The sequence below is a fragment of the Sprattus sprattus genome (genome assembly GCF_963457725.1).
Source record: "Sprattus sprattus genome assembly, chromosome: 5".
In the NCBI taxonomy this organism is placed as follows: domain Eukaryota; kingdom Metazoa; phylum Chordata; class Actinopteri; order Clupeiformes; family Clupeidae; genus Sprattus; species Sprattus sprattus.
The window spans coordinates 33,850,119-33,876,005 of NC_137924.1; the positions used below are offsets into that span (position 1 = coordinate 33,850,119).

Here is a 25,887-nt window from a genome sequence, read left to right on the forward strand (position 1 = left end):
CAAACTGGTCACTTGCAGGAAACTAGGGTAAAACATGAATTGTGTTTTTAGACAAAGTTCACAGTATAAAGTAGCAAGTAAATGTTATTGATATGGTCTCATGTACAAAGTAACTAGGCGCTTACCATTCAGAGTGCTAAGTGTAATGCTACAGTATAATCGTCCTTCACACAAGTTAATACATAGCCTACGAGGACTGAGCTCTGCAAACTGAAACTTTATATACAGTATAAAAAGTAGAACAATTATGAGAAAAGTGCAGCGTTTGGATGAATTGTACAAACCCGGGCAAATTAGCTAACATTATAGCATTAGCAATACAGCTAGCAATATAGTTGGTTGCATGTCCGAAATGTGAAGCAATCTGGGCCTCGTTTCCCGATAACGACGTATCTTAACGGCCTACGTGGATTTTCGCGACATCGTAGACTAAGTAACACTTTCTATTTACGTGCGTTTCCCAACCATCAACTTAAAGTCAGGTGCACGAGCGCAACGTGCACGAGTTCTTAAGTAGCTCTTAGGAGCTGTTTACGTCAGGTTAACCTGTTTACGTTAATTGCTGTGAAATTAGCTAGCCTATAGGGTTAGCGTGCGTATGTATGCGTGCATCAAACGTGCACTGTGCACTGAATTCGGGGCGGGGATAGTAACGCCACCTCCAGCAGAGTATTTAAACTGTGTTCCCATTGTAAGGACATTTATTACGATCTGTCTGAGAGTGGGCTGTCAAAGCTAGCATCATCGAAGTCATACAGTACAGTAGGCTACATACATTCAATCAAATTAACCTACATTTGAGTCCAACTGCATGACCATTCTTACCCAACACTTACCCTTACAATAAAGAAGTGATCCTATTTGAACCATAACTTCATTTTAAATAATGTCTTTCTTTATGACATTTAATTTATAGTTTAGACAGCAACGTTGACATCTACAGTATATTCAACTGCATCCACTACATAATCTCAAACTTTATTTGTTGGTAACTCTCCAAAAAGGCTACCATTAACACATTTCTTAATGAAAAGGAAACATGCATCACAATAATACTTCAGTGTAACCTGTACCTATGTGGAGTGCAAATATGTCTTGCCATTACACTACCCAACAGCTCTACGTCTGCTAACACTACAGAATGCATAATTCCTACGGGCGCTGCACTAGTTTTGTATAGCCTAATATTTATTTTCAAATACTCAATATTCTTTATTTCTATTTTGATGGGAATAGGCAGGTGAAACAATGACATTCTCATGATGTGCTATACACAGAAACATCGTTTTCTTCTATAATAGGCTGAACGACGCCCCTGGATAAGGTGTCGAGGGGGTTGAAGCGTACTTCATGCGTGACTGTATGAGCTATGAAACTAGCGATTTAAAAAAAGTTTCAAAGTAGAACATGGTTGCAAATATATATGTATACAGCTGTGTAGAGCACGAAACAAGCAGCTAGCTAGAAAGCTACCATATAAGCCAATGGAGTGGTGGCATAAGCGCTAATTGTGCCTTAAAACTACTGTTTGAAAGCTTCAGTTAAGACCTACATACTCTGCATTGGTCGCGTAGCACATTTCAGATCAAACCGAGTCATTATTAACATATAAAAAGTTGTGTAGATAGCTTTATTAATGTAAAATATTCCTCGCTTTAAGTAACCATGTTTTTTTTTTAAATTCCCCTTTCTTCCGAACGACGGTCGAACGACGCCCCTGGTGGATTAAATCGCTAAGTGTGAAGTTACTGCTGGTCCTGACCACACGTAGAATTCTTCTCAACGAAAGATACACTTAAGCTAAGTGCCGCGTCGGGAAACCCGTCTGCAACGTAGGATTCCTCTTACGAACGATTTCAAGTGCTTTTTAGGCTTTTTAGGCGCGTTCGGGAAACGAGGCCCTGTGCGATATACGTTAACGCGAGTGGAAAACAAGTTATTTATCATACCTGATAACAAAGATGTAAAGAAAATTAAAGTAACATTATGAAACAATTTGACACTTTTTGAGGTAAGGTTTTATAGGCAACTAGTACCATCCTCAAATTCGTTTTGATAGCATATGGTAATTTGAAGGACAGATTTCCCTGTCTTTCCCACTAGCCATCCAGGATATGCCCTATGTAGTTTTTTTTGTTACGGGCTGGAATACCCTGCAAAAATGACACCAGTTGGTGTGTTGGCAAGCTTTTATCAGTCACAGCTTGGTTGTTGGTAATGCAAGGTTTTTGCATGGTTGCTGTATTCCAAAAAATGTGTTTCACTTTTTAAACAGATTATATAAACATGCATAATGTGGTTTGTTTATTTCCATTCTTTGTTTACATTCTTTGCTTGCTAGTTGCATTTTTATTTGCAAAACACATATTGTTTTGATAGATGTTGTTGTGGTGTTGTATCGGAAGACACTAACACACACAAAGCATATAGGAACAGAGAGCGTAGTTTACTTAGTCTCTTCGAATCATACCGTACATTCAACACGACACTTCTGCTAGTAGTGCCCCTAGTGCCTGTAGTCGCAAGTGCATATAACACCATACTACACCAGTGAATGCATAGAACAATGCAATATATCAATGGTCACAACATCTTCCCCTTTGAACAAAGCATACCTCTGGTTACCTAGTTGAAGAAGACACTGTCACTCTATAACAATGTAAGAGATCAAAGCACACTCTTTTGAACACATTCACATTAGTCAGAAACAGTTAATTTCTCCATGACAAAGTCCTTGGTCCAGCTATGTGGATTTCTCATCCTGGCCGGCCTGGGCTGGCTATCAGAGTCAGTGTCAGGTGGTTGGTCAGCCCCTGTGTTAAAGTCCATTGTTTCATTAGAATCAGAATCTGTGCTCAACTCTGACAACGCTGACAAATAGGTGGCATTCCATACCCTTCCGTCGTCCAACAGATAAGTGTTGGGTCCTCTCTTTGCCACGACAGTCCTTTGTTCAGAGAATTTCAGTTCTCCTTTCTTTACTCTCCAGGGCTTCCTAACCCGTACTTCGTCACCAGGATGGAGGTTGGTGGATTTAGCATGCCTCTTGGCATCAGTGTATTCTTTCATCTTTCGTTGTTTATCCTTCACTTTTTCACGCATGGCATGTCTGTCAGATGGAGGGACAGGCATGTCTATCACCTGAAGCTTTGTTCTCATTCGTCAGCCATGGAGCAGTTCTGAAGGGGATACTCTAGTGGTAGAATGTGGAGTTGCCCTGTAGTCCATCAGGTATGTTCTCAGGAATGGCTTGAAGCAGTTTGCAGGCAGTCTTTCACACATCTGTTGAATCTACTAACTTCCGCGTTTGCTCTTGGATAATAAACTGAAGATCTCATATGTTGAATTCCCCTCTTTTTGAGAAAGTCTGAGAACTCAGCAGAGAGGAATTGAGGACCATTACCACTTATCAAGTCTTTTGGATTCCTTTCTTGTGAAAAAACTGTAGTAAGAAATTGTATGATGGTAGCCGTATCAGCCCGGGGAGCGAAAGCTACTTCCAGCCACTTGGTTGATAGTGTCAATGGTCACAGTCACAATGGTTGACAGTGTAGTAGTCAACCATTGTGATAGCACCTCCTTCCCTAAGGCACTATTTGGTGAGCACAATACCTTAGTGCGTTTCATGAACAATATCAAATAGTCTCTTCCGCAATGACTCAGGCACCAGCAATCGATGAGTACCTCTGACAATGCATTCATTCATGACTGCAAGTTCATGGCGAATTAAGAAGAGTGGCTGTAAGTCAGGCTCCAATGTTGCTTTATGTGAGGGCTAGCCTTTCTGTAGTTGTGCACGTAGCTTTGTTAGCACTGGGCAGGCACGGCACTCTGATTGAAAGTTTCCCTCAGACACCGCATACAGGTCAGTGGGATGGCTTCAACTGACTCCAACTCTTCTGCACACACAGTATCTTTCTCAGGAAGTGGAAGCCTCGATAGATAGTCAGCACCATGATTTAAAGATCCAGTCCTATATTCAACATCATAATCGAACTCCATCATTCGGGCTGACCATCTGGCTATCCGAAGACCAACATGGTTATTCCCCTTGGTCGTCAGCAAGCTAAAGGGCTTGATGGTCAGTGCGTAACAGAAATCTTTTTCCCCACAGCCAAGTGCGCCTCCATAGTCTGAGGCATCTGTAGAGACTATTGTAGGCTTGCTGGGGTCGAACAACACTAGGGTAGGGGTATGCATCAGCTGCTTGACTCCAACGCGGCTTGAGCTGTGTTATTTCACTGAAATTGACAGTCTTTTCGCAGCAGAGCTATCATGGGCTCAACGAAAGTTGCATAGTTTGGGACAAACTTGCTATACCATGCACTCAGGCCAAGAAATCAGCGCAGGGTAGTAGGCGGTGGAGCATTCAGAATGGCAGTAACATGAGGCTCATCCGGCAGCAGACCTTCTGGACCAATCTTTTGGCCAAGACAGGTTAGAGTAGTTTGACGTAGCTGACATTTATCAAAATTGAGTTTCAGTCTTGCATTGTGGTCCTGTGTAGCACAGCACACAAATTGACCTTGTGAGCGGCTTATGAAGTTCCAACTATAATGACATCATCAAGATAGCACTGCACCCCTTTTAGGCCACTAAGAATTTGTGTCATCATCTTTTGAAACACAGTTTGAGTTGAACACAGTCCATAGGGTACTCTGCAGTACTGATACAGACCTTCATGTGTAATCAAAGCAGTGAGTCCTCTGCTCTCTACATGCAATTTCAACTAATGGTAAGCAGAATTGAGGTCCAGGGTAGAGATAATAACAGCCCCATACAGATCTGACAGTATGTCCTCGATCAGTGGCAATGGGTAGCTGTCAGTGATAATAGCTTTGTTTGTCTCTCTCAAATCCACGCTCATGCGTATATCACCAGACTTTTTTTTAGTGAGTACAATTGGGGAGACCCACTGAGATGCATCAAGTTTCTCAATGATTCCATGTTGCTCCAGGTTCCTGAGTTCCTGGGAGACAGCGCCACGAACTGAGAGAGGTAGACGTCTTCATTTTTGTTGTACCGACTTCCAACTTCTGGTCGGACTTTCACCTTGTGTACAAAGTCCTTTGCACACCCGAATGCTATTGGAGGCACGCATTCCTGTTTGCAGTGGGTATCGGGTTGGCAAAGTGCGGCACACACCTTGGCCAGTCTCAGTCTCAGGTATAACCTAGCCACCTTTAAAGTGTAACTGGAGGGCAGTCACCAGGTCCATGCCCAGTATAGGTGTCCCTGTATTCACCATGTAGAAGTTTGACACAGCACACTTACCATGATAAGAAGTGCTAGCTCTAAGGCATCCTAATACCTGCAGTTTTTCTTTGTGATGTCACCAGCTGCACTCCAGGCTCCGTTAGTATAACTGCGCTGAAATTTGCACTGTAAATATTCTCTGGCAGTATAGAGACACTAGACCAGGGGTGTCGAACTCAAATACACAGAGGGCCGAAATAAAAAAAATGGGTGTAAGTCGAGGGCCGGACAGTGGGGCAAGCAATCCCTAAATCAACGTATGCTACCAACGCGGGGACAGTGCATTGTGGGGCTTGCAGTGTTGGTGCGTTTTAGTGGTGCGTTTGACATACCAGCGGCCACTGCAGACAAGCTCTGATAGATAAATAGATGGATACTTCTAACTAATCCTGATGGAAAATAAGGCAAACCAAATGAAATTTCACCGTTGCTCATTCAAATCAATGGAACTTTTTGCAACATTCTGAGGAGCTGGCGGGCCCGATTAAATGGCTTGTCGGGCCTGATCAGGCCCCTGGGCCTTAAGTTTGACACATGTGCACTAGACCCTGTATCCACTAACAGTCTAACAGTACATGTCTGTTCAGTGTCTGGTACAGTTATAGTAACATTGTACATGAGTTTAGCTGTGTCAATAGTGCAACAATTTTCAACACTTAAAACACAGAATTCAGGCACAGTCACACAATAACAGGTTGTTGGAACGATTTACAGACACGCAAATAATGTCCAACCTTCCCACATGAGTTACATTTACAGTGACAGGTACTTGCTTTTGTATTTGGTGATTTTGGAGGTTATGAAACACTTGGAGACGTCTAAAGACACCATATGGAAACTGATGTGTAACACTTGTAAACTTTTGTCTATCTGCTTTAAACTCTTGACACACACTATCAAGATGGTGTTTCACCAGGAAATGTAAATAATAGTTTCCTATGACATTCAAAACCCATTTCTACACTGAAACATCGTTTTATGTTTTTTTCTGACAAATGTTTCATTTTTACTGCTCTGAAATGTAAACTAAAATTACATAATTAAACACTTTAACTCTTGGTGAAATGACTGAAGACTAAGTTCAGCAACAATTGACCTATTATACCACATGGGGGGCTGTAATACGGAAATTGTCATAATTTGGCAATTCCTTGATGTATTGATATCAAACTTGCTAGCCAGACATAATTATACCGAGAAAAAAAGCTCTTTCACCACTAGAGAGAGCATTTGTTCATGAAATTTGGCAAAGATGATCTTCAAACCAAGACTCACTAAAGGTAATTGTTGGATTTTTGATATTGAAAAGCATTTTAAGCCAAAGCTGTCACACAAGAAATTATGCTATATCTCAGCCAATTTTTGGTAAATTGATGGTAGGAAAGCATACAACAATTCCCTTAATGCCATGGCAACTAGGGGTGGGAATCTCTTGGCACCTCACGATTCGATTCGATTCCGATTCAGAGGTCAACGATTCGATTTTAAATCGATTATCGATTATCGATTTTAAATATATCGATTATCGATTTTGTAATAAAAAAAAAAACATCCATTTTATGTTGAAATGCAAGCTGCATCGATTATTGCATTGCTCATAGAAAGTAAAAATTGTGACAAGAAAAAGCTTTTTCTCTAATAAAGCAAATAAAGAAGGTAATTCATCTGTTGATTTTCTTTAATTATCAAATACAAAGTAAGAAGTGATTTTAGACTCTGAGTTGCAAACTCAAATGATTCAATAGTCGAAATGCATCGATAATCGTTTTATCGGTTTCGAATTGATAATCGATAATCAATCGATAATTGCATTTCAACATAAAATGGATGTGTAAAAAAAACGATGATCAATTCTAAACCGATAAAACGATTATCAATCCATTTCGACTTTTAAAACATTGAGTTTGCTACTCAGTCTTTGCTACACTTCCTACTTTGTGTTTGATAATTAAAGAAAATCAACAGATGAATTACCTTCTCTATTTTTTATTAGAGAAAAAGCTTTTCCTTGTCACAATTTTGACTTTCTATGAACAATCCAAATATTCGATGCAGCTTACATTTCATCATAAAATGGTTGTGTAAAAAAAAAAAAAAGTGGGCCTTGTAGTCCTTATGTCTTTGAAGATGTAAAGGACGGGACACAATGATCATGTCAAGCAAAATGATGTGGCCATCATATTGGATTAATCCAAAACCTTCTATTCTCCTACAGAAACTCCATTGGGTTGTCTTTTGTTGATGTGTGATGGGGAGGGTTTGAAATAGCCCCCCTCTGCATATGCATGGGTCAAGGCCATTGTCCCTTCCATTGATACCTTTTGATACTACAATGACCGGGTCATAAATGTCAGATTCCCATTTATTTGTTCATATGAATGGATTGTTTAGGAGCTGTTATGCTTATAGCACACCTAAGTCCTTAGATAATTACCTCAAGTGACCAAAATGGTTCATGACTGTGGTTCAGTATATGTTTTTGCACACATTCAAGCACAAGTAAAAGCATGTCATAAAACACGGGATGAGATGTTAAAACTGTCCATTGTGCCAATAGATGGAGCCTGTCCATGGATTCCAAGTTCTTTTCACACTTAAATAATAGGAGGCACCATATCACCATGAAAGTCGGGTTCCCTTTCAAATCAGCCTGGAGTAGTACTGCTCTTGTCGAGAAGTACGTTCAATAGACTTTCTCTGGTTAACTTTGTTATGTGCCTTCTTAATCCTTTTGAAGCATGGGAACTTAAGTTGAGATCTGATTCGGAGATGCCAGGATTTGTTGAATCCTGAAGATTGCAGATCAGACAATGTACTCATCCAAGACGGCTGGATATCGGAGGGGGGTTCAACAGCTAGTGCTTAGCAGTCAAAACAACTTGAAACTGAACGCACTCAAAACGGTAAAGATGATTCTACAAGTTTCAGGGATCTACCATTTGCCAGGACCTGAAGAAGGACGCCAACATCACTTCTATCCCCAACCAAGGCCAGAGGAGTGTGTAGCCGGATGTACTTGGAGCTGCTCTGCAGTCATGAAGTCAATCACAGTTTGGTTTGCAGAAGCCACCAAACAGGAAGAGTACACATTCCATTTGGCAATAAACACTGCGAAAAAATCATTGGGATCCCTTGCCCATCTTCTAGGACTTGATAGGTCCATGATGTTGATGTGGAAGTCAGTCAGTTATGCAAATTCATGACAAGGACAAAGAGATAACAACAGAGTGCTTTGGTTTGGAAGTATGATTATATAAAATACAATAGAGTTTTACACAACTTTTAGCGACTGGGCCCCTACTTGAGCTTACACAGCTCAAAAAGATTGAGAGCATATGACACTTACTTTCACGATGGTTGCTTCATCCTCAAGACAGAGCAGGGCATTATCACCATTCTGAAGAAAAAGAAAATTGTATGTAGGATGAAAATCTTCAAACTGCTTGATATCTAAATGTTCTATTGACAATAAGTATTGGTCTAAATGCTGGTAAAATCATATTTCCTGCATTTAAATGTAGTCATGTAGTCTACTTTATGGTCAATAAATATGGCCAAGGCCAGGCTTATCACTATAGTGCACTTGTTCTTTGTAAGGTAGACCTACCTCAGACAAAAAGGGTCAAACAGTCATTTGCTAATGCGCCACCTACAGTTTAGCCTATGTGCTGACACACACATTTGTACCTTCTTTTGACTACAGCCTATTACTCTGCACAAACATATTACAAAGCACACACATAGCATATATACTACATCATTAGAAACACAATACATTTTACACAAAAATAAAATACATATAATAAATAAATATGAATAAAATATTTAAAAAAAAAACATTTAAAAATATGTTAGTTCCAAAGTACAGGTTGAATCATATTTACTTTACTTTGCTACACATGCATTTAGATTTTGTCACATATGTTACTCAGCATAACTTTTCCTAAGCATTATATAAACATAATAAACAGCCTACACACATACTAGCACACATATGTATGTTTGAAAATCTAGCACTAGATTGCAGGAGCTTAACTGTTTAAACTTCAGTGAATTACGTGCTGGCAAATGTTTTATCCAATAAAAACATCACAGCAGTGAGTTTCCTATGGTGATGGCCTACTCAACACGCAGATAGTTACGTAGAAGCACTCATCCAGTTGATCCTCAGCTAGTTGAGTTCATCAAGTCGTAGTTTCATATCACATTGTTTTTAGTATCTAAAAGGCTAGCGATATAGAGGGAATTCCCAATTCTTCTGTCTTCTCTCTGTTTCTGTATTCATGTTGTGCATACCAGCGGGCAAAAGAGTTGCATCTCCAACTTCCAATTTGCAACTCTTGTCTCAAAATCAAGGAATTATGATTTTGCTGGATTTTCAGTGGATTTTCTCGAAGGATAAGATTTCACAGTTTGTCACTGTGTTGCGAAGGGAGAGCATAGTCACCCCACTATGATGATGACTGCCTGACGTCTGGAACCCATGGACATCACCAAATAATGCGTTTCATCCTTTGTCATGTTTTGCCAGGCCTTGGCTGCAGCTGCAAGTGGAATGCATGATCGATTGAGATCAGAATATTCCACTTCTGATTGGACGAGAGACGTTCCATGCCATGGATTATCCCAGAACAACCCAACAGGGACTTTTCACAGCTAATAATAAATCACTCCGGCGATGAAACATTCTATAGTATTGATGATAACCGTTAATTCAAAATTCTTATAATTCCAAACCAAGACGTTGACAATGGAACTATTTTTTGTTGCGGAGAAACAATGGCAAAATAAAACAAAATGTAATCAATAACTTCGTGTTGAAATGTTAATTGGTTGACTATAGAATTGTTGGTACCACTTTACAATAAGACTCCATTACAAATGGTCTATAAATGGTCTATAAATAGGTTATTAATTAGATTGTAAACCCTTTGTAAGTCATTAATAAGCCCTTATAAATGAGTTATAAACACAGTTTTTATACATCGATGCAGGCTTACTATTTGGGAAGATCCCCATCTTGGCAACCCACTGTCTATCCCTTAACTTGCTCTACTAGCCCAATTGCTCACTCCCTACCATTCTTGTATCTGTTACTAGAGATTAAACCCCAGGAGGAGGGGGCTCACAACGTGCCACCCCCCCAAAAAAACCTTTACAATAAGGCTCCATTTTGCCAGTTACTAATGTTTGTAACTGATTACAAATCTGCCCACCTCTCCACCCTCATCAACAGCTCTCACCGGAACCCCCGCACCCTGTTCGCCACCGTCAACAAGCTGCTCCAGCCACTGGACACCACACCACCCTCCTCCCCTGACCTCTGCAACTCTTTCCTTCTTGCCTTCAATGACAAAATCTCCAAAATCAACAGCTCCCTGACTGCCGTCGCCATCAACACTATCACCCCCCCCCACCCCTGACCCCCCCCTCCCCCTGACCATGAAACAGCCCTGGTCAAAGTACTCAATGATCTCCTCACCTCTGCAGACTCCGGTGCCCTCAACATCCTGTTACTACTAGACCTCAGCGCAGCCTTTGACACTATAAACCACTCCATCCTCCTACAAAGGCTGCGCCAACTGGGTGTTGAGGGCTCTGCACTCGACTGGCTCACATCATACCTCACAAACAGGCAACAGTTCATCTCCCTCTCCGGTCACTCATCCACCCTCTCCCCAGTCACGCAGGGGGTCCCCCAGGGATCAGTCCTCGGCCCCCTCCTCTTCATCTGCTACCTCTTCCCCCTTGGTCACATCCTCCGCCAACTCACCATGGACTTCCACTGCTACGCCGACGACACCCAGATATAAGTCACCACCAAATCCCCCCAAAATCCTCCCCTCACCCACATCGAAACTTGCATCTCCACAATAAAAACTTGGCTAACTCACAACTTCCTCAAACTGAACAGTGACAAAACTGAGCTCCTCATCATTGGCACCAAATCCACTCTCAATAAAACTGGTCCCATTTCACTCACCATCGACTCCTCAACCATCACCCCCTCCACCCAGGTACGCAATCTCGGTGTCATCATGGACCCCACCCTTACCTTCACTCCCCATGTCAGCCACATCGTCAAGACCTCATATTTCCACCTCCACCGCATCGCCAAAATCAGACACTGCCACCCCCCCCTGCTGCTGAATCCCTCATCCATGCCTTCATCTCCTCTCGCCTTGACTACTGCAACTCCCTCCTTACTGGCATCTCCTCCCATTCCCTCCATAGACTCCAAATGGTCCAAAACTCTGCTGCCCGCCTCCTCACCCGTGAACACATCACTCCCGTTCTCCACTCTCTCCACTGGCTCCCCATCAAGCAGCGCATCAACTTCAAAATACTCCTCCTCACCTTCAAAGCTCTTCACCACCTAGCCCCCCCCTACCTGTCTGACCTCCTCCTCCCCCACCGCCCCTCCCGAGCCACCCGTTCCTCCTCCACTCTCACCCTGACTACACCAACATCCCGATTAAAAAATTTTGGCGACAGAGCATTCTCACGCACTGCACCCCGACTCTGGAATTCCCTCCCCCAATCTGTTCGCCACTCTCCCTCACTCACAACATTCAAGTCCCGCCTCAAAACTTACCTCTTCACCCAAGCCTATGGTCTTCCCTATCCCTAGCCACCATTACCCAACTGCCTACACTTCTACCCCCTGTTACATCTCAATAACTCTGTTTTTTCTGTCTGTGCAGTGTATGCTTGTGTTGTCCCCCCTGTCTGTAATACCCCCCCCCCTTTCTATGCCTGTAAATGTAAATGTGTCTTGCTTGTACTGTCCCCCCTGTCTGTACTACCCCCCCCCCCCCCTCTATGGCTCTGTAATCTGCGACTTTGGGTATCTGAAAAAGCGCAATATAAAATAAAGATATTATTATTATTATTAGATGATGTGTTTCACACTGTACAATAAGGCTCAGTTTTGCCAGTTATAAATGTTAGTAACTGATTAATAAAGGGTGATTTGTTGTGTAATGAGTATTAAGCAGTAACTTGATCTTGGATGGATGGATATTTTATTAATCCAGAGGGAAATTTCCATTTTTTTTTTTCAATTTGAATTTGATTTACATGGGATGCACACTATGGTCTTTCTGGTTTTCCAGAGCTGATATATAACAAAAGAAAATATATTTAATTGTGCTTTCTTTGTTAGCAAGTAGCTTGAGTTTTATATCTTGCCTAAAGGGGGGGGGGGGGGGGGGGGGGATGTGAGCCAAGAATGGAAGGGAGTGTGCAATTAGGCTAGTACAGCAAGTTAAGGGATAGATAGTGGGTTGCCAAGATGGGGATCTTCCCAAATAGTGAGCCCGCATCGACGTATAAAAACTGTGTTTATAACTAATTTATAATGGCTTATTAATGACTTACAAAGGGTTTACAACCTAATTAATAACCTATTTATAAACCATTTATAAACCATTTATAATGGAGTCTTATTGTAAAGTGGTACCGAATTGTTTAGATAAGCCTCGGTGGCTACGGCCGAACACCACCCGTGGGATTATCCCTTACCTACCCCACTCCCACTTGTGCTATATTGCTTAAATCTGTTTAGCTAGTCTATTTTTATTTTGCCAGGATATGTTAAATCTCTCAGGTTTACAAATACATACCTTCACAACAGCATCTTCTGGTTTACCCTGGAGATGAATGACAATGAAAGTCATGAGTTCACATTATATACAAACAACTAAACCTAAGCAACTTGTACAATATATATAAAATACAGAAGGGAAGGCCTGATAATGCCTTCTGATAATTATATTAACATTGCAAATTCCAATGTAAAGTGGCCAAGCATCGAAGCTGAGTAGGCAAGTCTACTTTTTCTTATTATTATTATTATTATGCATCGCTGGGCCAAGTAGGAAAGCATTTGTCTGTGACAGCCAGTTGCAATTGGTGTTGACGCTGTCAAACAGGCAAGTAATGCCATATCTTAGTAAGTAAATTGTCACAACACTTGCTAGGCATGCTTACAAACCATGCCCCTGACATGCTGACATTAAATTGCCATGACACTGTATGGCATTTAATAAAAAACCTTGTTTTCAGCCTTTTTCACTAAATCCCTTCCCTAGATCAATAGAGAAATGTTTATCAGACGGATTTTTAATTTCTCTGTCCATTCCAACCTATCAACTTCAGTAGCAAAGCCGCCGAACAGGAAGTGAGCTCATATCTCAGCCAATTTTTGGTCAATTGACATGCTTGCTATGAGTGATTATAGCCATGCCCGTCACCAGGGGTTAAATTGGGATTTTCTATGTGGGGGGGCTCTGATCCAGAGGGGCAAATTTCACAAATCTTTTGTGGATTATGCAGTAAATAAGTTGCCAAATTAAACAAAAAACACATCACCGTTAAAGTTGTATTAGTATTGATTGATTCACATCCATATGAATGGATGACATGACAAACAAGTGGTGGGAAATGGAAAGTATTTGTTAGTAGGTTACTTTTCTCTAATCACATTTTTTTTATTTAAAAAAAATATTCACAGGGTCAATGCTAAAATACACTACTCACCCAAAAGCCCGATATCCCTAACTTTTTGTGAGTAGTGTATGTTTAAGGACCAATGCATAGCCAGGAGGAAGATTCAGATGATGAGCAACCATCCACAAGCAGTGAAGCAAGCAGCCAACAACTCCAGCATTTTTTATATGTTGCTTAATATGTACTCTGTAGATTTTGAGTGTGTTTGATGAGGTCACATTAAGAGCTGATTCATAGATACAAATACGTTTGAAATTCATCCAGCTAGGAATGAGAAATGTGATTCGGAGATCGCATAGACTAATTGCTAAATCATTTAGAATTAGCAGCATTGTTCTTTTTAACTAGCGCTTGCGAGTTGACACGGCAGGCTATCCCTGCATGTCTAAGGTTAATAATCCTGCTTAATGAAAATGCAAGCCCATATTTAATGATATTAGACTTTTGGTGATGATCGACCTCTTTCAAAATACCGTGCCCCTTTAATTTTGTTTCTCTTACCTCGCCATTCACCTGTCTACTTCGATATGTCTGATGATGACCGATTGACGTTGTGTGTCTGATCGCGGAGGAGGAGCTGCTGCGCAAGTTTCGTGCGCGATATGCCTACTTCTCAAACTTGCTCCAGATGTCTAGGCCAGCCTTTCCCTACCATTATTTAGATTTGTGTTTTAAAACAACATAGATTTGGCAATGCAATAGCAATGGAAAAGTTGTAAATGAGTAGGACAACATTGCTCGTGAATGGACTAGGCAGACTGCCTAAATCGGCTGCACCTGCTGAGCAGATCTGCTTTGCAGAACTCCAGACCCGGCAGCTTATGTGCCGGGGCTCCGCCCCGGACAGCCCCGGCCCAATTTAACCACTGCCCGTCACACAATGATATCAGGTCTCCAAGGCAACTATGCCCTGCTGGACTGATTGGCCCCCTCATTGCTGTCTTATTGTACGCACCTGCTCTGGATCCTGGGAGTCTTTGGTTTTCAAATTGAAGATTAACTGGAACAGGTCCTTCAGGTCAATGACTAAAGGTTCTGCCTGAGGAGGGAAACAAAATTGGAACAACCTATTTGCATTTACTGTTCTGACATGCATAATGTAGTTAAGGCAAAGTTGGCCAGTAGTGATAATGTAATGTATAACAAAATGGTAGAAAATGGTGAAGGTGTGATCAAAACCACTATGTGGGCAGAGCCAGGCTGAAATTAGTGAAAGGTTTGCTTAAAGCTGACCAATAGCATTGTTGGGCAATCCCTTTAAAATGAAAGTGGCAGACGAGATTACAATGTAAGAAGATACCAATATCGCTATGGGTTCTGGACAGCTTGTCAGACCTGTTTTTTAAATGCCCTTCCACATCCCTTAAACTGACCATTATGTTGTTATTGACTATGTGATTTTGAGCCTGTAAAATAAACTTCCAAAGATTCCATACGTTATTTTTATTTAGCCCATCTCACGAAGGCTTACATTCTATAATTATCAGACTTTTTTAATAGCACAAGTGACACACTGCAAAACACACAAGGATATATGGAGGCGACACAGGACACACACACACACAGGCCTGAGGTTGTTGTGAATTTCTGGGGGAGAAAATACAAACTCCACATAGACAGGTCCAGGAGATAGCCCACCTGAGTACTGAATGTCTTGGGAGGACAACACACCCCATGCAGGAATCAAACCCATGACTTTCTTGCTGTGAGGCAGCAGTGCAAGCACCTGAGCCACCGTGCCACATACAACACTCCCTGAACTGCGTTCACTTAAAGAAATGTTAAGACTTGACACTTGACAGATCAAATTTATGCAGATTAAGTTCACAAACTTTCTAGCACCACAAAAATTCTTGAAATGAGAGTAGTTCAGCACACCTTTTGCTGAAAAGGCAGCAGTGCAAATCAAAGGAAGGCACGTATGTGCAGTAATCACTATTGAACGTATTGACAGTATGAACGTATGACAAAATCAGTGCCCATTGTTCAGAGCCAAAGGGATTTGGAAGATTGAAGATCAACCCATTCAAGTCTACTCCTCTCAAATCCACCGGGTGTCAAGATCAGGACTTTCCTGACTGCAAAGTTTACAAAATGTTAAATAGAAAAATGAAAAAAACATTTTATCTGAGAAAATAAACTGAATTTTTGTTTTGTTTTATTTTCAAGGAATCCCACGGAATCGGATTTTACTTCAAAAACTCACTGTAAACAGTTAGCATAGAACATAGCATAGAGTTAGATTGACCACCAGGGGTTTTCAACAGGGGGTCCATGGCCCCCGGGTGGTCCGCGAAGGCATTGCAGGGGGTCCGCGACATGAGCCTATGTTGATCAGTTCACCATTGAATTTCTTTATTTTTATAAATTCGCTTTGATATTTCAACACATTTCCAGAGTACACTGACAAGTGCTACAGGCAGAATATCTGTGCAGGGGGAGGGGGCGTGGCAGTGGCGGTTACAAACACAAGTGCTTGCAGGCAACTCAGTGGGCCGTGAATTACTTCTAGTCAGAATGGTGGTCCCTGGGACAAAACCAGTTGAAAACGCCTGATATACACTATTTCTCTAATTATAAAATATCTAATTCAGCTTCATGCTATTCTACCATTCCATGAAGACATATTGACAAAGCAGAAGTCATCACAAAAAGTAAGTCTCTTACCTGTTGAGCTGTCTTAATTGCAAAGAATTGGTGCTGTCCTTCAGCTCCATACACATAACCAAAAGCACGGTTGTCTGTAACATCTCTGGCGATGAAGGAGATCTTATTCACTGCATGTTCATGCTCAATCACCTGATACAAGGAATGGATCACAAAGAAGCAATATATAAGAAGGATGGCTGCTGACGTCCAGTCATGCTTTTCATGAATACAACTACGGAAGGGTCTCACTTACCCCAGTTTTCTCATCAATGATTTTCATTCCTGATATGGAAATGTTCACCCAGATCCTCTGTTTGTGTTTGCCCTGGGAACGAGCAGCTACTGCCATTCCCTGTGTTACATAAATACATTGTATCTTTCTCAATGTCTGTGCCACATGAACAAGCTCTCTTTTTCACATTGGATACAAATATTATTAATTTGATTTATAATGAGATACAAACCCTCAAGATTTTCCTAGTTTCTTCCATTTTATAGCCTTCTCTCCCACTGTCCTCACATTTAAGATTTTTTTCTGCAAGTTTCCGAATTTTTCTGCGAATCTAATTACTAAATATTTACCCTCTAAATATATGGTATGTTATGTAAGGGATAATGTATAGTACGGCAGTCATTATCGAAAGATAAATCTCGATGGGATGAACAGGACCCCTATGCGCAGTAGGGGTGTAAAAAATAATCGTTTTGCATCGATGCATCGATCCAACAGCCGACGATACGATGCATCGACACGTCCGCAAGAGTATCGTTTTTTTTTATTTATTTTTTTTACTTTTTGTTGCTAGTGCACTTTGATGAGTATTTCTATTTTATAGTGAATGAAGTAGGCCTACAGGGGTATTTTTTGTTACCATTTGCTGCTACTAGTGCACATTTGCACTCATTGCACTGATTTTGTGGAGCATTGTCATTTTAAATTGAATTAACTACAGGCCTATTTTTTGTTACCGTTTGCTGCTAGTGCACTTTTGCGCTGATTTTGTTGAGTATTGTTATTCTATAGTGAATGTGGTATAGAACTATTTTTGTTACTTAACACTTTGTACTTTGTACAGTACTTTTTTATGCAAGGCCTTTCAGAATCTATAACAGGGGCATTATTATTTTTCAGTGAATGAGGTTGTCATAGGCCTAGGTGGAGTACAACTTTTCTACTTCTGTTATTGGCTGTTGTTTCTCAAATAAAATGCATAACGATATAACAGCTTTCATTGATTTATTTCAAATCTGAAACATTGTCTAGCCTGTAAGGTAAAAAAAAGAACAAATTAATCCAATCGAATCGAATCGTATCGTGGTGTATTCATGAGTATCGAAAATAATCGAATCGTTGGGTCAGGAAATCGATACTGAATCGAATCGCCATGATGGGTGTGATTTAAACCCCTAATGCGCAGTGGACTATACATTATCCCACTTATTATACGGTAACTTGCCAAAACGATAGGCTACACCTTTTTAATGATTTTGTTGCTGTTTTGTGATTTCCGCTATGAAAAATGCATAGCAACCTATTCCTGGCTAACTTCAAGTTAAAATGAGTTTCTGTTAAATGACCGGACTACTTGTGGAATGATATGAAAGATGTGAATTAGAAGCACCAAACCTGTTGCCAATGACAGTGGCCATTTCGTTTTTCGCAGCGGTCAATATAAATAAATATCAGACCTCCAAACTACAGCTACAACACATAGATTCATATCTCTTCGTATAGATTTCCCCCAAGAATTCAATATCATCTATTTCATTTTTGTCCAATTTGTACCACAGAAATCTGTAGAAAAATATTCACAAATATCTCACTATCCACAAACCTGTTATTTTTAAAAAATTTTATTATTGTGTAAAGCCATAAAAAAACTTACTTTACTTTCACATGTAAAGTGATATTTCCATATTTCTGCATCTGTTTCTACAAATGCAATAAGCTTTGCTCATTTGTGGATCACTTCCTGCGAATTTGGTGACTTCCCTTCTATCTATTTGCTTGTCTGGGAATTCCCCGCCACCTTCACTGCATTTTATTTGCTCAGTTAGTCTGGCAAAAAAACGCAATGGCGGTCCACTTCAGTCACGTAATTGGACACTCCTTTAACCAATCAGACCAACGATGAAGGTGACGTACTTTGCATCCCGTTTTCAATGTAATCATAGAGAGCGTTTAGATGCACACTATAAAAACAGATTATTATCGGGTTTTGTAGTTAGACTATCTGGTTATTCTAGTGCTCATGTAAACGGAATAAACTGATATTCATTATAGGTTTTTGAAAAACCCGTTTAACACACCTATTTTGTTACGTAGTCGTGGTTAGTTTAAATCCGCCAATGGCGCGCCAGGTAGCCAATAGCCAGTTTGTGATTGGCTCCAAGGATCCTTACAATGCTGAACTAAGTTGGTATAGCCGCCTTTCCAGACTGACTCTGAAGGCAAAATCAAATTGGCCGAAGAAGAGGGGCGGGACTTCCCATTCAATCTATTTGCAGATTGTACCACAGAAATCTGTAGCAAAATCCACAAGTATGAGGTGAAGCTACTACCTACACCAGCAGGTGGCGACATTCCCTCACACAAGCTGACAGAACTACCTCTGCTGCTGTACAACAGAAACCAAGGAAAAGAACACCAGCCTGGCTTCAACCAGGAGGTAAAGACAAAGTGAAGCTTCATCATTTAACCCAATGGTCACGATTCAGCATTGGGAGTATCATTGTTACCTCCAGGTAAACTGTGCTGTGCTGTGCTGTGCTGTGCTGTGCTGTGCTGTGCTGTGCTGTGCTGTGCTGCGCTGCGCTGTGCTGTGCTTACATTTCAACCAAACCATTGCGCTTACATAATCTTGATAGTTTAAGGATTAACAGATTAAGGCCTAGCTGGTGAATTACTTACGAATAGAGGCATTTCAGGCAAAAGCAGATGCTTTTTAAAATCACCATTACGTTTAAATATCTGGTTCCTGAAACTCAAATGAAAGATTATCAAGCTTTTGATCCTTTCGTGCTGCCACTACTTCCTTTATTTCTGACTGTTATCAGAGATTTTCCGGTATGTGACACACCATAGTAATGTGAGAATTTGTTTATATTCTGGGGCAAGCTGCACCATTAAACACAACCATCTAAGCACATTACTGCTTATCTAATTTATTTTTAATCAAATGATGATAACTTAATATCCATGTAGCCATTCGACTAGCTCTAGCCAAGGGCTTATGGGGTAACTTAGCTTAGCTAATAGCAACAGAAGTTACGAAAAAACGTTACCATTCAGGGACTGCACAGCTGGCACAACCGGCACTCAATTGTGAACAATCTGCCAATGTTACTCCTTGCCTTTTCTTTAGCCAATGCATGCTTTGGTGATACCTATCTATACAAGTTACCTAAAATTATGCTGTTGTTCTGTCATACCCAAACACCACTATTAACATTAGTTTGAAAAGCCCAGTTTATCGATCTCAGTTTGGCCGAAAAGCATTCATTGTGGAGAGAGATTAACCTCTCGTTAACGCAAGTTTAAACCTGTAAGCTAAAGCAATGTTATTATTATGTTAAATCATTTAAGACGTCAACACCCACACTGGTGACTGGTACTTTAAAAAGACACACAAGGTCTGCTTGCGAACTGAACTGGAGGTGGAGCCATACTAAAAGTTGATAGACTCACAGTGCACCATAGTGTGGTATCAATTTAGGGACCATGTATTAACCGCAGTCTACTGAACGCGACATCATTGTGTCAACAAAAACTAAATGCCATGTAGTTGTAGTGCGAGGTTAAGCAAAACTACTATACCCCCACCCTGCACGCACGCACGCACATACACAGACACAGACACAGACACAGACACAGACACACACACAAACACACACACAGGGGCGGCTCGTCGGATTCTACCACTAGACCGTCTGATATGCCTTTGAATGTGATTGTCCAATCAGGTAACAGCCAGACAGTCAAGGCAAAAGTCGTGATTCAAATGATTCAAAATTTCGACCCAGACCTCTCCCATTGACTCCCATGTTAAATCCATTTTTTTCACAAAACCGAGCTCTCAATGCACTCTCTATGGCTTCCGGGGGTTCGCACCTCCATGTCGTGTCATAAGTAATGGACGTAGAAGCCTATGGTAAAAGCCAATAAGGACGTCACACAGCTTCGACAGAGGCATGTCAAGATGGTACCTGTTCAGTACAACAACTCCATCCGCTCTTTGACAGAAACTTCTTTTTAGTCAGCAAACTAATGAAGATAAATTGACCAAAAAAAAACAATTAGGACTTCCTAGACCAAATGTATCCATTCAACAGGTATCTACAAAGGGAGGTAAATAAATAAATAAAAAAAATCGCGCTCGTGAGGTGGCTAACGCGGTCTGTATTTCTATATACCACTGTCACCTTTCATAGGTTTCACAGTGTGAACTAACTATTAATATTTTTTTATGTGATGACTTATTTTGCTTTTGTAAGCCAATACTTTCAAGACCAGTCAATAAATATCGCTAGTTTTGACTTATGTTGCCCCCTTCTTTATGTTGTTAGTGGACTTAGTGATCATGTGTCCTGTTCAGCTATGTTACATCATACAACATTTGCAACATGTGGATAATGAAACTGAATGTAACTTTCTTCCATAGCGTTCCACCTGTAACTTTCTACTCTACTTTCTATGTAGAAAGAGGGGAAATATTACTGTTGGTTGCTGCCAATAGTGGACAAAAATGTATTGCTGTATGAGTAAATCAGCTAACTTAATGTACCTACTGAATGGGTTGCCTTAATCATTATCAAAAAAAATTGCCCCCCCTGAGAGTTTTTTCAGGAGCCGCCACTGCACACACACACACACACCATCTCTTAAGGGTTTATTTTGTGTTATGGAGTGGGAATGGTGTAGACATTTTGACCTACTAGCCTACTATAAACAATAATCTTCTGACAGTCAGAATCGCAAAATACATTGACGGGTTCGAGAAGGGCAAAGGGGAGATGGGATTTCTCCCCGTTCATTCACTAACTTTTTGATATCAGAATAAGCCTTGCTCCATTTATGTCATGTTATTTTTCTCAGGGTTGTATAATGTATAATGTATAATGTGAAGCCTATAACATCATCCGCAAGTGGTTGTGATCACTTTACACCCAAGACTACCTTTGAACCCAAGACTGCTGATTTTGAGAAATTAAATGTTCCTTCTGGCTATGCAGCAAACAGTGTTTCCTGGTTGCTATGGTTGTCTTGTTGCCATGCTAGCTAACTAGCTAGTTATCAAATGCAACTTTTAGATGATCTTAAACGGTTTTGCATTTACATGAAAAACTTGTCTAGCTAATGTTACAATATAATTGTATATTATACTTATAATTTAACTTAAAAATTAAATTTAAATAAAATTATAATAGGAAAATAACCCTTTTCCTGCCTGTGCAGCTTCATATTAACACAAGCTCATATTCACACATATTAACATGAGTTCATATCGACACATGCTAGCAGCTGCCAGCTAGAGATAGTTCTAAATCTAAAAAAAAAAATCTTGGAAAATGAATTCATAGCATAGTATCGTAGCATTGTTGTGCATTTTACTGTCAATTGACCACCTAATAAAGTTAAGATATGTGACATTTAATTATTGGTCTTTGTGGGATGTTCAATAAAGCAATTTTTTACGTTAACTCACTTGTGGAAATGACGGTTACTTTTTTGACTTTTGCAACCCTCCTCTGTGGGTGAGAGCTATTTTGAGCACATAACGACGACGTAGGTAATCGGCTGTGTTTTCTGTTTGTGAAAGTATTTTAATGTGTATCGTCATCTCACTTTTCATGACTAGTTTGCCAGCTAACTTGCTAGCTATCTACCTTGACTGAGGTCACGTTAGTCTGAGGAGTTCGAGCCAGTCTAGGGAGTTGGTTGATAGCTATCTTTTGAGGGCATCAGCCTCCTCACTAACTATACTGATCAGGTTTAGCATGTATAGTAAAATAAGAAACCTGTGAAAATTAGTCACTTTGTGTCATTCTCACTAGTAATAATTTTTCGTTCGTCTCTACTAGTTATTCAAATCCTCTCTCCATTCTTCTTTGAGTTGTAAGCTCATGGTAACAGTAGCTTAAGACAATCAAGAGCAAGATTACTATTTATAATATATTTAAAACCTCATATTGGAAAGGCATTCAGCAGATAATTCTGAAAATAATTTAAGCTGTAGAAAGCAAATCACTATTAAATCAGTGCTCACATAGGGCCATGGTATAGGACATCACTACTACATAAAATGTATAGTAGATGTGCTATAGCTGGTCCATATGTAGTTTAGACTGGGATATTGAGCTGATGATGTGACAGAAATCAATTGCCTTTTTACAGTGTGTGCACAAGAGAGAGAGGGAGGCGGAGAGAGAATCAGGGTAAAAATCCTTATCTTTTGGTTTATCTTGTTGACTAAATCATTCAAGAAATAAAGAAAGAACTAGAAAATGCATTTCCTGAAGGAAATACCAGTGCATGAAATGCAAAAGTTAGGAAAGGAAGAAGAAAAGAAAGAAGAGTGAAAGAAGGAAAGAAGAAAGGAAAGAAGAGTGGAAGAAGGAAAGAAGAAAGGATAGAAGAGTGAAGAAAGGAGAGAAGAGAGGATGAAGGAAAGAAGAGTGAAAGAAGGAAAGAAGAAAAGAAAGAAGAGTGAAGAAAGTAAGAAGAGTGGAAGAAGAAAAGAAAGAAGAGTGAAGAAAGGAAAGAAGAGTGAAAGAAGGAAATAATAGTTGAAGAAGGAAAGAAGAAAAGGAAAGAAGAGTGAAAGAGAAATAGAGAGTGAAAATATTGAAAAAAGGAGATAAAAATGGAGTGAAGAAGAGAGATTGAGTGTGAGAGAAAATAGACTGAGAGGGATAGAGAGAAAGATGGAGAGATGGAGAGAAAAAAAGTAGAGAATGGAAGGTGTCTTAATGTTCCTAGTTACAGTTAAATTGAGAGGGACAGAGAAGAGGTTCCTTTGATTTGGCGCAGCTGTCAGTGAAGCACAGGTGCAAGCCAGTTTAAAGACCCTATTATGATGTCATAATGGCCCAAAGTAAGTCAATGGGAAAATTTCGATTCGTTTTTATTTAATATCTTAAAAAGTGTAAAGTTTAGAAAAGTGAAAAATACATAGCATAAGTGTCCTTTACAAGACCTACGCGACAAAATTTGAATGAAGTTTCTACGTTAAGCGGTTCGGGCTGAATTAATCGCAGAAAAAGGTAACAAGAATAAGAAGAAGAAGAAGAAGAAGAAGAAGAAGAAGCCTAGGAATAACAATACAGGGCATTTCATGCACTGTAATAAAAGAAACACATGAACACCCCCCCCCCCCCCCCCCACCCCAAAAAAAACCTGTAAACCTAAGGTAAACACTGAAATTGGTTCAATGGAATGAGGTTTTGAGGGAGACAGAGAGAGGCTAGTACCAGTGCTAGTGCAAGATGAAGACTCAAGCAAACCTTAAGCTTCATCATTGAGTCCTGGCTCATTTTGTCCCCTCTAGGTTCTGGTACATCATCCACACCAATCATCTTAGCTTTGTATCTCACACCATCTCCCTGGAACCTGGTCAACAAGTACTCATCTGTCTTCTCTGAAATAAAAGATAAAAAAGCAGAGAAATAGAGGAAGCACTAAAATGGTTTTGCACTAGAGATTGTACATTCCCTCCTATTAGCCACTGGCAATCAGGACTTTTTGTCAAAAGAAGAAATTGAGAAATTATGCTTCAATTAGAATCGTCATCCATCAATGAAGGTTGACATCTATGGAGATAAAACACATGCATTACCTTTCTTTTTTTCCTTCCTGAAGACAGTCTTGCTTTCCACAGTAGCTGCTGCTGTTGTGGTTGTTGTCTTAGAGTCCAAATCATCACTGGTTACAGGAGTGGCTTCCATATCTGTTGACATGCTGAAGTCAAGAGCCTGACTGGTTTACAATGCGAGGAACAAGGGGCTCTCAAGACAACTGGCAGCTTTTCACTGTAGGAAAACAGACAGCAGCAAGACACTCAAGAGGAGCACATTACCCATAGAAAGCCTAAATAGATGATAAAGGCAGATAAATTTAGAGAGTGCATGTTAAGTACAATACAACAGTACCACAGTAAAAACAACAGAAAGTAGAATCTGAAAACGAATTTATAAGTGGAACATTGAGGGCAACACATCTTAGCACCTCATAGATCAGTAATAAAAAAGAAATAGAAATATTGTTGTCATTGTTTCCTAGTCTATCCTGACAGATGTATTATCATGCTAGATAAGGGGGGAAACTCCCCTAACCTTCTCATCAGCACCCTAATAATGATTAGATCAAGGCCCTGCCAAATCTGATCGGACATTCATCATCTTTTTGAACTCCTTAGATACAAAAATGGACTGATGCATTTTTGTATATTGATGTAAGACTTACCGTATATCCTTCTTTCAGCAACAGCACACAGAAAATGTATGAATGCACAGAGAAGATTCTGCTGAGCAAAGTTGTAATAGGCTCAAAGGTTGAGCTATTAAATCCTGTTAGGCTGTTCTTCCTTATTTACCCACGAGGGATCTTGTGATGCGACACCTTGCAATGTAGGTAAATGGCCCTATATTCATGTTCATCCATTGACAGATATGAGCAGTCAGCATTTGTCTGTCTGTCCACCTGTCTGTCTGTCCACCTGTATGTCCACCTGTCTGTCTGTCTGTCTGTCTGTCTGTCTGTCCACCTGCTCTGTACTATGTACATTCTTACTGCTGCCCATTTCTACCAACACTTATTCTTCTTCTACTCTACTTATGATGCATCATATAGAAATGTACTGAGTACTAGTCTAGTGAGAATACGAGTGGGTGTAGTTTAGTTTAGTACTTTAGTTTAGTACCTCACATTCACTCCATTTTTAGACCCAAACATTAGGTCCATTTTGTAACATTACTCATTAAAATGTGTATTTCTCTCAATCTCCTTGCCAACTACACCTATCGGTGTCTAAATGTTATAATTATACTTAATTTTACTTTACAACATACCACACTAGTTCAGCCCAGGTTGCTCAGTAACTCTGAAAGACATTATGAGCTTCATAAAATCCCATCTGTCAGCAGTTCTGCAGAAAAACACATCTGCTCTTTTTGCTCTGTGTCAGCACACTAAACTGTCTGCAGTCATTTTTCTGTTTTAGTCATTATGAACTGAGTAACAGTTGTCCTCTCAGGGCTACTACCACCACACCAGTCCTGGTCACCTGAGCAGGGTTAAGGCACAGTCCGTCATTTGAATGCAATACACTTTTTGTCAATTGATGCTAATTGCTTCTCACAGCCTTAGCTCTGTAAATGGGAAACAAAGTGTCTTGAACCAGCCAACTCCAACAAATCCAATCAACACGTTGCCTCAGGATCACAGAAGGGAGGGCTATAATTTGATTGTCTGTT

The 25,887-nt window shown here is 40.3% G+C and overlaps 1 protein-coding gene across 1 annotated transcript; it reads right to left on the minus strand.

Moving 5' to 3' along the window:
* Positions 1–14,698: 14,698 nt before the first annotated feature.
* LOC308366148 (disabled homolog 2-like) lies at positions 14,699–24,360 on the minus strand (the record flags this gene model as incomplete). Its single annotated transcript, XM_080839783.1, has 5 exons — positions 14,699–14,806; positions 16,435–16,566; positions 16,670–16,768; positions 23,920–24,053; positions 24,252–24,360. The coding sequence occupies 5 exons, from the start codon at positions 24,358–24,360 to the stop codon at positions 14,699–14,701; spliced, it is 582 nt and encodes a 193-aa protein (XP_080695909.1).
* Between the last annotated feature and the right edge of the window lie 1,527 nt (positions 24,361–25,887).